General features: G+C 41.5%; 1 protein-coding gene across 2 annotated transcripts in view; it reads left to right on the top strand.

The window, feature by feature from the left end:
• sbno2b (strawberry notch homolog 2b) overlaps positions 1 to 13,526 on the top strand; it is a 63,453-nt gene that overhangs the window by 7,335 nt on the left and 42,592 nt on the right. For both annotated transcript variants that reach the window (XM_075485081.1, XM_075485079.1), the window contains exons 2-3: positions 6,392 to 6,618; positions 7,373 to 7,461. In XM_075485081.1, the coding sequence (XP_075341196.1) occupies positions 6,511 to 6,618; positions 7,373 to 7,461 (197 nt within the window). In that variant the 5' untranslated portion in view covers positions 6,392 to 6,510. The remainder of the gene's footprint in view (positions 1 to 6,391; positions 6,619 to 7,372; positions 7,462 to 13,526) is intronic.

Below are 13,526 nucleotides of genomic sequence, written 5' to 3'. Positions count from 1 at the left end.
TTTGTCTTAGTGCTTTTTCATCTCGACTTTTCTTTTTTATTTACCACAACAAAGCCATCATCTGGACCCAGAAACATAATTAAGCTCTTTCTGTATGGATGAATGACTTTAATGGCTCATTCAGGTGGTGTTTTTACACAAAGATATTAATTATCATGACAAACTGTTGCTAAATGGCCTCTTAGAAGGGGTTAATGAAGATGTAATTATGATTTATTATCATTATCAGCTTAATCTTTGAACCTGGCTGTTGGACCAGATCTTTCAAATAACTTCCCGTTTGTTTAATGTGTTCCCGTGCTGTCCCAGTCCAGGGGGACAGTTTGATAAATATTTGAATGGGAGAAATGCAATAACGACATACTCTTACAACTAAATTTGTGCCCATTTCCCAGCGTTTGATAAGATAGCGGAACCAGTTACACAGTCATCCGATCATTGTTCACTTTACAGTATCCTATTCGGTTACCGGGCTGTTCGCGGCCCTTTTTATTGCCATCACTGTAATACTAAATGAAACTTCAATCATAGGAAATTGCAAAAGAAAGGTAGCTAATGTCTGTGTGCTTAAGGGGATGCGTCATACGTCTGTGCATGTTCATACAGTGGCAAGTATAGACCCTTTGTGTCGAAAAAAGGTGCTGATTAATAATGTAAGCTGTTTGAATGATTGAGCCCTGGGAAGTAACTTGTTCCTTTTATGAATATTTCATCACAGTAGCTAATGAATCCAGCCAGTCAAGGCAATCATAACCAGCTAACAGCCCCCTTGCTGCTCTGGTGTAAGGCAGTTGGCCCATGATCATTTCTAACCTGATTACTTGTGATACTGATGGACACAGACTGGTGATGAGGCAGTGCTGTTCACTGGACTGAATGATCGTTGTAAGTCGGCTTGTTAGCAGCGAGGACAGACGCAGACTTCGGCAGGAAAGACAATGACAGATGCCAGCAGAGGGATGCCCGTCGTCAGATGAGATAAATTTGTAGGCCGACATCACGGCAGTAGATGCAAGTGTGCTAAAGTGCAGCCGTGTTACTTTGGTGGAGGGATTACGGAGCAGGCCCGCAGGCCTCTGTGCTTCACTTCCAAAAAGAACCGGCTGCAGAGAGATGCAGAATGATCACACTGACCTCAAAGAGACACAAGATGACCACAAAGAAATTCAAAGTGGCAGAGAGACAGCAAGCCACGACAGAACAGACACCAAATGTGTCTCTTTCATTTACAGTATTTGCTTTGGTTGGCGTCCCCATCAGTCAGACTGCCTCTGTCCTTTGTGTTTATGAATTTATAGCATGAATTTGACATGTTTGTGCCAAGTGGCACACTGTCTCACAATATATCTCTTAAAACCTATAAAGTCCCACTGTCTCGTCATCTATTTTTTATCATCATGTCCCCTCATAAACACTCATTCTCCAGTGAAGCTGCTGCTCAGCTGTATCTGCGCCACACTTTACATAAAAACGGACAGACTTAAAAAATCATAAATAATTATAAAACGCAGTGAGTTGCAGGGAGCTTGTGTTGAATACGTGTTTAGCAGACGAAGATGAAACGGAACTAATCGCCAAGGGACGTTCCCCGCACTTCAGGAAGGATTTAGCAATGCCCGCAAGAAGAGATGAGGTGAATGTGACCGGAAGTAAAGGAATACATATGAGAAAAGACGAGGCCACAGATGTCACCTCAGAGGGATGAGGTTTGAAAGAATGAACCTTGATTTCATGCAGCAGGACAGAAGGAGATTAGAGAATGTGGGACAATAACTACTGTCCTGCAGAATTTCCTGTCATTAATTTCCTACAAGCACTGTGCTTATCACTGTATTAAAAGAGACATTTTGTACAATATTGATACCAGAATGCTTGAAAGCTGCATTTGTGTGAGATAAGATGTCTTTACTCATAACGTGTGTGTGTGTTGGCACAAAAATGACATTGTGTGGAAAATTAATATTTTGTTTCAACACTCCACATGTGACCACGCATTTGCTTGTGTTACGGGGCACACATGCCAGGCAGACTCTCCTCGTGAGCATTAATTGTGATTTAGCAGCTTAAGGAAGTCACACTTCGCAAGGTGTCAAGGTGATCTCTGCTCAGATAGTAATAGGCACTTTCACACCATCGGGGTGACATCAGTATCACTGCCTTTCACCTATAGTACATGCAGGCGCAAGGTGTGCTCCGTATTTAAATCTCATCTTGTGCTTTTAGAATGATGGAGGTGTGCTGCTTGTTAACCTCTGTGAGTCAAGCAGCTTAGGGGGAACCAAGCGGCCTAGAGCGTTGTCCAGTCAAGAGACGGCACAAGTCACTAAATCCCCATGTTGGCACTTCCAGTTTCTTGCCAATGGCTTGTTATGCGACTCGGTTCGGGGGTTTGTTTCAGTTTTTAAAAGGTTCTGCAAATGCGGCACTCGAAATGGCTTAATCTGCCTGCAGCGACTGCTTACATCAGACCACCCAGAGAGCGAGGTGGAGGCTCAAAAACCAGCTGTAACCCTTGACGTAATGAACGGATTGAAGAGATTAGGCTCCAGAAGACTCTCAGTTTATTTCAGTTCAGCATGGACGGGCTTCAGTAGCATGAAAGTTTAAACAACATACTTGTGCATTGTGCAGAAACAGTATAGAACACCCATGATGTGCATTTTTCTATGTTGGTATATGTGTTTTCTTTCTTTGTCCTTGGCATTCGTATTTTGTTTTTCCGCCATGATGCAGACAATAATCCGGAATTATATATTCGCGATCCAGGATCGAGTCTTATTTCTCATGCTTTTGTTTGCGTTGTCTCCCTGATGCTGCAGTGGGAAACATATCTTTGTTTTTCTTTCTCTCGTCTACTGATAACCCTTTTCCTCCCAGTGATGGCTTACTTCGTCACCTCCCTCTTCCTCCCCGCAGGAGTTTGGAGTAGCAGGGGGTTCGGCTGTTTTCCGGTAATGAGAGGCCTTACAGGAAGGGGATATCTGGGACCACTCTTACAATAATCAGTATCGATTATACTCAGACGCTCTCTGGAGAGCTGGGGGTTGTAGAACTAGGGGACAGCAAAAGACACATTATTCTATTGCTTAGAGACGGTCTATAATTTGGTCTTGGAGGGTGGCGTGTCCGTTGGCGGTTTGGGGAGCAAGGTAAAAGGATGTTTTGGGAATACAGGGGAAGAATTGCTTCATCTAATTAAGGATATTAAACTAGAAACAGTTCCACCTTTTGAAAACGTGACAGTGTTGGCAAGCTGGAGGTGGAGGTCAACGAAGTCATCATTGTGTCAGATAGAGTTGCTACACATTATATTTAGCTTTCTCAAATACTGTTTTTGTATAGTACTCTTTTCTTTCTAAATAATATCCTTCTGTGTCTGACTTCCTGCCAAGGTAATCTTTCAGTTGGTACTTTGCTTTGAGCTCCCCCACATTTGTTTCACCCTGATCCAGACAGTATCACACTGGCAGCCTGCAGGGAAAATGGCCTCCCTTTGTTTCTATTGGCTATGTGAGCAGGGAATATGTTGGGTTAGGTCTCTGTCTCTCTGACACGCACGCACTCAGACACACAAAGGTCCTCTTATTTAGATCCACATGAACTCTATTAGAATTTATTACCTCAGCTTTGTCCCCAGTGAACACGTCTGGCCTGTGTTCCAGATTGGGGGCAAACTGGAGGAAGGAATGATGAGGGGAAGGAGCGTAGCAGTTTGATTAGTTTGGGACAAGAGAGTGTTACTGATGTTAAGCAGACATGTAGTGCAAAGTGCTGAAGGATTTCACTCGTCAAACTTCAGAGATTTGCGGGGTATTTGTCTAGCATTTGGACTGGGATTACCATAAAATTCAGTTTTGTTTCATGTTCTGCTTCCAGAGTTCACGTGGAGTCAGCGTTTTGCACAGTGTGTACCCGTAACATAGAAGAGAAACACACGTGTTCTCTGGGCATACTGGGAGAGTGAGCCGAAGATGACCTCCTGCACCATATATTAGTTCCGTTTGTTGTTGTTTTTTTCATAAAGCTTACCTGTAAGTACCAAAGGTACAAGCTGCTGGCATTTGACATACTATTTGGTGTCTGTATCTAATCATACCAGGACAAAGTAGGCAATTGTGGTCACTTTTAAAATGGTGAGAGTATGCAACTGGGAAATGTGGGCTGTAAATCTAAACAAAAGAATATCCCTCTTCCCCCAAGCCCTTAAATTAGAATGATAGTGCTTGTCAACAGCAGTTGAACTTTTATTGTTATCCACTTCCTTGGTTGATGTACAGATGGATGACACGTTAAAGAAAAAGAAAAGAACATTAACTGTCTCAGCTCGGTGGCAGGAACGGCTTCGGTGCACCTCGGCAATGATTGTTGTCCTTGAAACTCTACAGGAGGGATTCTTCCCAAAGATATTCTCTCATCTAGAGTTGTGGTGCTGGTAGTAAAGTACTAACATGTGTTCAACAATCTCCTATTGATTATTGTTTGAGTTTAAATCGGCTGTCATTGAAGGCAATATAGCAAATTACGTTGTTGGTCAAGGGTTTAGCTTTTTCTTTTAATTTGGCTATACGCTTGGCCAGCACACGTGGAAACATTTAGAGCATAATTTCTCCCTTGTAAGCCTTCAAAATCCTTTTGTGGGCCCTATATTTGTCTGGAAAGGGATCTGTTGTCTGTTCTTTGAGGGCATACAAATGTTTCACCGAAATGCCTCACGGTTTTCAAAAGGAATGTGTGTAAAGAGGTCCATCATCTTTCGACCAGTTCAAAAGTAGCATATGTTCTTGTGTACATTTGGAAGATCAAGTGATGGGAGTGGGAGGCCTTGTGGCGTGTTATGAAGCCTGAGTGTGTCCAGCCAGTCTGGTTAAGCCAGTCTGACCTGTTGTTCTGTCGGAGACGTACAGGTTTAGCTATAATACACTCATATAAAGGCTTCAGGTACACTCACTGTTGTGTTTTATGTTTGTTTAAAATGTGTAACACTGCACAGCACAAGTGTTTTGTCTTTTTTTCAGCATTTCTCTATACTTATGGACCTCATACTGGGATTTGAATTGGTTCTCTAATGAATTTTGAATCTTCGGTGATGTCAGATGACAACCAGCTAATGAGGGCTGTCGATCAATAACTCTCATCTCCAACTCTGCAGTATGAATAAGATCTGAGATCCGTTTGTGTGGTTGCAGAAGCAGATGGCATCACGTTAGCGCTTTAGAATAAAATGAAAAGTGTGAAAATTCATTCCATTCATGTCTTCTTGTGAAATGAAATGAAACACTAGGCCTATGGCACTAAATGTGACCATCAGTGTAGATAAACATGATGCATTTTGTTTGTGGCTACAGTCTCTCTCTCTCTCTCTCTCACACACACACACACACTCCAGATAATTCATTTAAACTCATATTCTTTGTCTAATGATTTCAGAATTCAAATGTAAGGCATTGGCTGCATTGTAACACTACAATACAATACAATACAATAAGTATTTATATAGCGCCGTACCTGTCATTCCACTAAAGCAACTGCTAACGGCATTACATTCACATCTCATCATTATCAAATACACATATGTACCTACCTGACGTGGTTATCGTACGTAGGGTTGATGTCCACACTGTTTTTTTTTTGTGGAGTAGGATGAGTGGCCCAAACTTGGAGAACGGCACCTCTTCTTTAGCCACGAAGTAGGCTATATTCATTTTGATTGACAATTGCCGCCTGATATCCCCCTCAGAGATTAGAGCCTGCTTTTCCAATGCATTTTTACTTTCATCACACACTGTCCGTTGCTCAATGACGCTAGGCTGCAGCCGGCAGGAGCTAATTCACTAATCGCAACGCAAGCCAAGACCGTAGCGTAGCGAATCAGCAGCTTGTGCGTTTAGACGTCACCGTCACCGCGTCATGACAAGAGATCAGAGGGTCTACATTTCCCCGCTCGGTAACATTTAATGATAAAAAAAGGAACTATTAAGTTGTAGACTCTTGTCGATTTGTACAGATGTGGGAATGGTTTTCTCTATATGGTATATTTATTTTAGGAGCAAAATGCGAATGAAAGGGTTGAAATACATAGTCGCACATTTGCGACCGTTTTTTTTTTCCCCCTCGCACAATCAAATTTTAGGCGCAATATGCGAGCAAACGCTCGCACTGTACAGCCCTGATTTTCCATTATAGACAACGTGACACCCCTAACAGGACGTGTACCATAAAGAGGCCTTCTGCCGTTTTGATTCAGATGTTTTTATAAAGATGTGAGCATTCACATTTCTCCTAAATGTTGATGTGACCATGATCCTGTTTGTCATAAATGTCTCTCCAACTCTTCGCTAACATCTCTGTCCATCTGTCTTCTTCTTCTGCGTCTCCTCCCCTTCTTCTTCAGGTCATGGAGAGCATTTGCCCTTGTTAGACGTACCATCTCATACGCAGCCAGCACGTGGGTGGCGGTAGACGGGTACCTGGTTTAAATCAGCTCCTGGTCATGCGCAAAGCTTTGGTCTGATGCCCACCCTCACCTCAGCGCTGGCCATGGACGGGGAGCACTACCTGCATCCAGAAGGCCCTCAGCTGGACAGCAGCTTGTTCTCTGTGGCCGCCTCAAACATTGAGGTACACTGTGGGACTTGGTTATCATTTATACAGAGCAAAAAACACTACAGACAAAACACGTCACCTTTTACTGAGAGATATCTGAACGCTGCTCCATATGGCATGTGTTGAATAATCTGTAAAAAAAAAAAAAAAAAAAAAAAGAGGAAGTGATCCTTACTGCAGGGATAATTGTAATTCCGTGTAAAAAAAAAAATGTCATCAAGTTTTCCCCACTTCCACCTGTAACAGATAATCAGATCTTTTTGACTTTACAGTCCAGATTTCACGGTATTTACCCTTTAACAGTCCCAGAAATGTTTGAGCACCACAAAGCTTTTAACATCTCTGCTGTAATGTGCGATTGATTCTTCAGAAATTCTTCAGAATTTCTCAATACCGTGGCATATGAAAGTTAAAAGTGTCATCAAAGATGTGCGGTTTGTAATTTGGCTTAGGTAACCATGTCAGAGCCTTTTTTTGTTTTGTTTTTGTTACACTGCAGCAAATCGAAGCCAACACATTATTTTCCATTCTTCAAAGGTCTCATAAAGTTCTTAAGAACTATCGTTACAAAATGGAAGTCGTCAGTGCATGTCGACAATAATTTTTTTTCCTCCTTTTTATCCGCAAAGATCCACTGGAAAGATTCATTACCAGATCGTCTGTTTTTCATGCTGCCATTATGAGAAAGCTCCTAAGATTCAAACAATACAGTGTTATAGATATATTTATGTACTTATAAAGTGACAGAGTTTTGTTTTTGTGTTTTTAGAGTTCAATGTATGCCTCATCTGGTTCCTGGGGATCCTTCTCTCAGCAGGCAGGATACAGCATACACTGCCCTATGCAATCTGGAAACCAGTAAGTTATTACAAACTTGTTTTTACAAAACCGTGCATGAATTTCAGGGCAGCAGCAGTGATGTGATGCCTGTTAGTTATTTATACATTATAATTGCTAAGTCTAATACTCTGCGTGAAAGCAAATTGAATTTAAAACCGCTTCGACTAGAATTTGTCATTTTTAAATCTTCAGGTCGATTTAGATTTTACAAATGATCCCATTATGACATTTCCTGACACCTGGTGTGATGACCCAATCGAATCAGCACGTGACTTACTGTAACAACACCACCAGCTTGCTCCACTGATATGGTCTGCTTTATCAGACTAGTATCATTTCCTGTTGTGGGCGGCTTGACGTCAGACTTATTACGGGGGGACTAAACCTAACATCCTGCAATGTGGAGCTGATTTTGTGACCTCACTGCTTAATGAGATGTGATTGGTTCCTTCCCAGTTGAGGTGTGTCTGTGTGTGTGTGTGTGTGTGTGTGTGTGTGTGTGTGTGTGTGTGTGTGTGTGTGTGTGTGTGTGTGTGTGTGTGTGTGTGTGTGTGCGTGCGTGTGTGTGTGCGTGTGTGTGTGTGTGCGTGTGTGTGTGTGTGTGTGTGTGTGAGAATAGAATTCAGAGGTTCTGCAGCATACTGTCTGCATTTCTTGCGTAGATTAAACAGCATGTCAACAGATCACAGGCAGCTGCAGCCCTTATCAGCGTGTACAGAAACTGTGCTGTTTTAGCACCCAGTCACTGTATATTTTTGCATCGTTAACGCCCCCGATGCTCCGTCATTTTAGCAGTTGAAAATTATGGCCTAAACAATCTGCCTAAAATGGCTAGCACGCCTCTTTCTACCAGCCGAGCTGAATACTTGGGCTTGGTCGGAATCTGCTCAGATTTGGTGAATTTGTGTTTCTAACACGGGCTAAGTTTTCTTTAAACTGTAATTTAAGTAGCTTTTTAGGCAAATCTCAGAGAGAACGCGAGACGAACCAAGAGTATGCAAGAAAAAGAGAAAGACTACACTAAAAAAAAAAAAAAAACACCCCTTATGTAATGCTGGTATGCAGCAGAAGCCGTTAAAGATCAGCCTTTCAGTGTTTAACAGATGTCTTAAAGCTGCGGTCGGCAACTTTTTTTTAGTCATATTAGCTTGAACTGTCATGGGATTCTGGAAGTAGAATATTAAATAGGCTGTTTAGAAAAAATAACGAAATCTGTAGCTCCCTCTGAAGCCTGTAATCATGCTTGCAAAAACCGAGCGCTCTCGGCTGTTTTTAACCAATCAAGTTAGGGTGGAGGAATCCTACCTGTCAATCACAGCTTGTGCACACGCTGCTGAGCGTGAGTCTGCCCCAGCTTGTGTGCGCTCACACTGGTGTGAACTCACGTGCACAACCTCGTCCACAGAGGGGGAGGGGTTTGGGGGGCGATTCGGAGCTTGTTAGAGGTTGGGGGAGGGACCTGAGAGTTGTATCAGTTCGAATTTTCCGACTTTAGACTCGCAATTTTGAAAACCTGCCGACGGCAGCTTTAATGTATAAGGTCATATGTATGTTTGACATGTGAGTCTGAGGTGGTGCTTGGCTTTTTTTTTTTTTAATGATATTGTCTTAATGCTACGACAAGACAGATCTGTGAAAAAAACAGCAGCGGGTCTGTCTTTTTTCAACGGTGAGATATTTATTGATATGCAGATTGAATTGAAGATGTGCGGGGCTCTGTGCATCCACACACAGTCGCTGCTCTTTTCATCTTTAAAGCTGCAGCATCAAATGACGTGAAGGCACAGTCTGTGGTTTTTAAGTTCACTCAAAGTGGAATTTTATGATGTCAAGCCACTTATCTTACTTTCTGTCTTACAATGTGCAGAAATGATCAAAAAAGTTGAGAGATCTGTGGTGTCGAGTAAGATAGTGGGACTGAATATTACCAATTTCTTTAGAACTCGAAGTTTCGAGTTGATTGGGAATGATTATTTGTCTTTAGAGTGGCATGACATTCCAGAGATGTTCTGAAACCAGCCCGACACTTGATGTCAGGGCGACTCTTTGTAACCACTTTTGCTTCAGCATCTGTCTCTGTTACCATTTCAACTGAGTAAACAGGACAGAGGGGATAAAACTGTGGTCTTTGCATTTCCACCTGGCTTTGTTTACGTCTGATGTTCCGTCTGGCTCTTTTTCACACGGCCCTGTGTGAGCTCCTGCTGCTCGAGCTGGCCGCTGCTCCGTTGACTTGCACTCTACTGTCAAAATTGAATTGATTGCACTTGAAAGCCTTCAGTTGTCTGCTCACATAGCCATTGAGAACATGTAGAGGAGTGAATAGATCACATTACACCAGTGAGGACAAAATGTGTTTAAGCAAATGATGTGCTTGCTCAAATGGTCGACTTGCGCTGCCCACTCACATCTGCACATGGCGCCAACATAAAGGAAACCTCTTTAAAATCACAGTCCACTTTATGTTTTTGTGTCTTCCCACTTTGATTCTACTTTCTTCTACCAGATAACGCACTGAAAAAGGAAAGGATACTTCAGTCTAATACTTAATACTTTAATTTGATATCCGTGTGCATTCATTACATGTTCTTTACTCTGGCTGCTGTCTGCACAGCAACAAGCCGCAGTTGCACACAGCGGTCTTGGAACCAACACCAGACTGTTACAGGCCACAGAAACCTCCGTGCCTACTGCATGTGATCAATAACTAGGAGGCCGGTGCATTATAGACGGCTTGCATGATTTTGTGAAGAATCGGGGATGAGCTCAAACTTCCCTCTGCGTTCACTCCCGGAGGGCTGACTTTTAGTGCCCGTTTTCTGGTGAATCCAGGAAAAGGAATCGCGATACGTGATCCACCATTCAGTGGGAAAAATGTTTGTTCCCAAACACAGCTGTGGGGGAAAATAATGCGTGTATGTAATTAACACTGTAGCTCGTCTCCCAGTTGCCTCCAGATATGTTCCTAATGTAAGTCAGCCATATCTAATTGAACTTCTGAATATTTTCAAAAATAGAGGAACAAATGCTCAGTTTAGGAATTGCTGTGGTTTGTGAAGTAGAACTGCAGGCTGGTAAAAAAAAACCTGAGAAATCATAGACCTTTTGATCTTCAGCATAAGACCCTTTCATACATCTAATGCAGTCCATTAATCTGGTGGAAACTAAATGTGTTGGTGTCATGTGTGAATTGCCCCCCCTGCTGCCTTTCCGTTACATTTGAGTTCTTTTCATTCGATTGATCTGTTAAAGTGATGGCATGCGGTCTCTCAAACATTGGTCACTTTTCTGTTAAGGTTCCTAAGGTTGAAAGAACCACACATACATGGAGTATTGTTTCAGGCTAAACTGCGGAGGATCGGAGAAGTTGAAGATATGTCTACATAGTGCTGGGCGGTATGACCAAAAATACATATCACGGTATTTTTTTTTCATGCATAATTAGGTGTTCACAGCATTTTCTACAGATTGAGAACAGAATTAAAAATTAAAATTAAAATTCTTCAAAATAATTCCTTTGTTAATAATTGGTCACACAGAACTTTATTGTATTAATATTCACATCTTCATTGTAAACAAATTAATAACATAGCTAATTACACTGGTCGGACTGTTCAGCTGTTTCAGACTGATACCTCCGGTTCAGGCTGCTCCTCATCCTCAACACGCACGTCTCTTTTTCAATCGCGGAAAATATTTTTCAATACTCATCTGGATTGAAACAGCAAACATTCAGTGTAAGAGTTTAAAAAACTACTTTATTTGATTCACAGCTGCTAGTGTTTTGACCTCGACAACCCAACTACTTTTTTTTTTTTTTTTTTTACGGCAAACTTGCGACTAGTTAACTTTATAAAGAAGGCGTAATAGCTTGTTTGCTATGGGTCGGGACGGGACAACATTGTATTCAAAATATAAAATATTTTTATAGGACTTTTTAATGTGTGATTTTATAAAGTTGCACGTGATACCAACCTTTTGTGAATTTCGCCAGCCGTCTTCTTTCGGTTGAGCTAATCTAACGCGACGCTGAAGCTAGCAAGCTTCCAGGGATGATATCGCTGATGGAGACACGCGGTGTGCACAGAGGGGAGGGGCTGTGTGTGTGTGTGAGTAGGCTATGCGAAAGAGTATGAGGTGCCATTAGGGACATAAATCAGAATTAACTTCCATATACACATGTGAAATTAAACTCTTCCACATACTATACTCAAAACCTTGCACAAACACTAGTGAAAAGCTCTCACATAAACTAGTGAAAACATTTACCTCTTATATAACCTACTCAAAAGCTCTCATACACACTACTGAAAAGCTTTCATATATACTAGTGAAAAGCTTTACCTTTCATATATACTAGTAAAAACCTCTCATACACATATGTCAAACCTCTCATACACATGTCAAACCTCTCATATACATATGTCAAACCTCTCATATACATATGTCAAACCTCTCATACACATGTCAAACCTCTCATATACATATGTCAAACCTCTCATACACATGTCAAACCTCTCATATACATATGTCAAACCTCTCATACACATGTCAAACCTCTCATACACATATGTCAAACCTCTCATACACATGTCAAACCTCTCATATACATATGTCAAACCTCTCATACACATGTCAAACCTCTCATATACATATGTCAAACCTCTCATACACATGTCAAACCTCTCATACACATATGTCAAACCTCTCATACACATGTCAAACCTCTCATACACATATGTCAAACCTCTCATACACATATGTCAAACCTCTCATACACATATGTCAAACCTCTCATACACATATGTCAAACCTCTCATACACATGTGTCAAACCTCTCATACACATGTCAAACCTCTCATACACATATGTCAAACCTCTCATACACATGTCAAACCTCTCATACACATATGTCAAACCTCTCATACACATATGTCAAACCTCTCATACACATGTCAAACCTCTCATATACATATGTCAAACCTCTCATACACATGTCAAACCTCTCATACACATATGTCAAACCTCTCATACACATATGTCAAACCTCTCATACACATATGTCAAACCTCTCATACACGTATGTCAAACCTCTCATATACATATGTCAAACCTCTCATACACATGTCAAACCTCTCATATACATATGTCAAACCTCTCATACACATGTCAAACCTCTCATACACATATGTCAAACCTCTCATACACATGTCAAACCTCTCATATACATATGTCAAACCTCTCATACACATGTCAAACCTCTCATACACATATGTCAAACCTCTCATACACATGTCAAACCTCTCATACACATATGTCAAACCTCTCATACACATGTCAAACCTCTCATACACATATGTCAAACCTCTCATACACATGTCAAACCTCTCATACACATATGTCAAACCTCTCATACACATGTCAAACCTCTCATACACATATGTCAAACCTCTCATACACATGTCAAACCTCTCATATACATATGTCAAACCTCTCATACACATGTCAAACCTCTCATACACATATGTCAAACCTCTCATACACATGTCAAACCTCTCATACACATATGTCAAACCTCTCATACACACATGTCAAATATTTGTGGATTTCAGTTGAAACGGAAGGCGTTTCAGTTGAAACGGAAGGCATTTCAGTTGAAACGGAAGGCATTTCAGTGAAACAGGAAGGTGTTTTATTAAACCGGGATTTTAAACAGAAGTCATTCTGGTTAGCTTCGTGCATTTTGTGCAATCTCCTGCCGGTATTTTATGAAATAAAATAAACGACAATTGCTCTACAACGGAGACGATCAGGACCCTGTCAAAGGCTACAAGGCTTGGGCAGCAACCGATCACTTCAACTCCAGCTCCGGACTCGGTGGATAGCCGCTTAGCATCTCTTTTTCCGTCCTGCCAGCGCAGCATGCCTTTGCCAGCTGCAGGGTCTCCGTCGAAGCCAAAATAAAGTTGAGCAATGCCGCTGTTTGTGTGCGGTATTCAGCGGGTGGCTGAGCAATTGTCGTTTATTTTATTTCATAAAATACCGGCAGGAGATTGCACAAAATGCACGAAGCTAACCAGAAT

Source organism: Odontesthes bonariensis, chromosome 15 (assembly GCF_027942865.1).
Source record: "Odontesthes bonariensis isolate fOdoBon6 chromosome 15, fOdoBon6.hap1, whole genome shotgun sequence".
Classification (NCBI taxonomy): Eukaryota; Metazoa; Chordata; class Actinopteri; order Atheriniformes; family Atherinopsidae; genus Odontesthes; species Odontesthes bonariensis.
The sequence above is the reverse complement of the archived record's forward strand: the minus strand, read 5'-3'. Positions and strand labels throughout refer to the sequence as shown.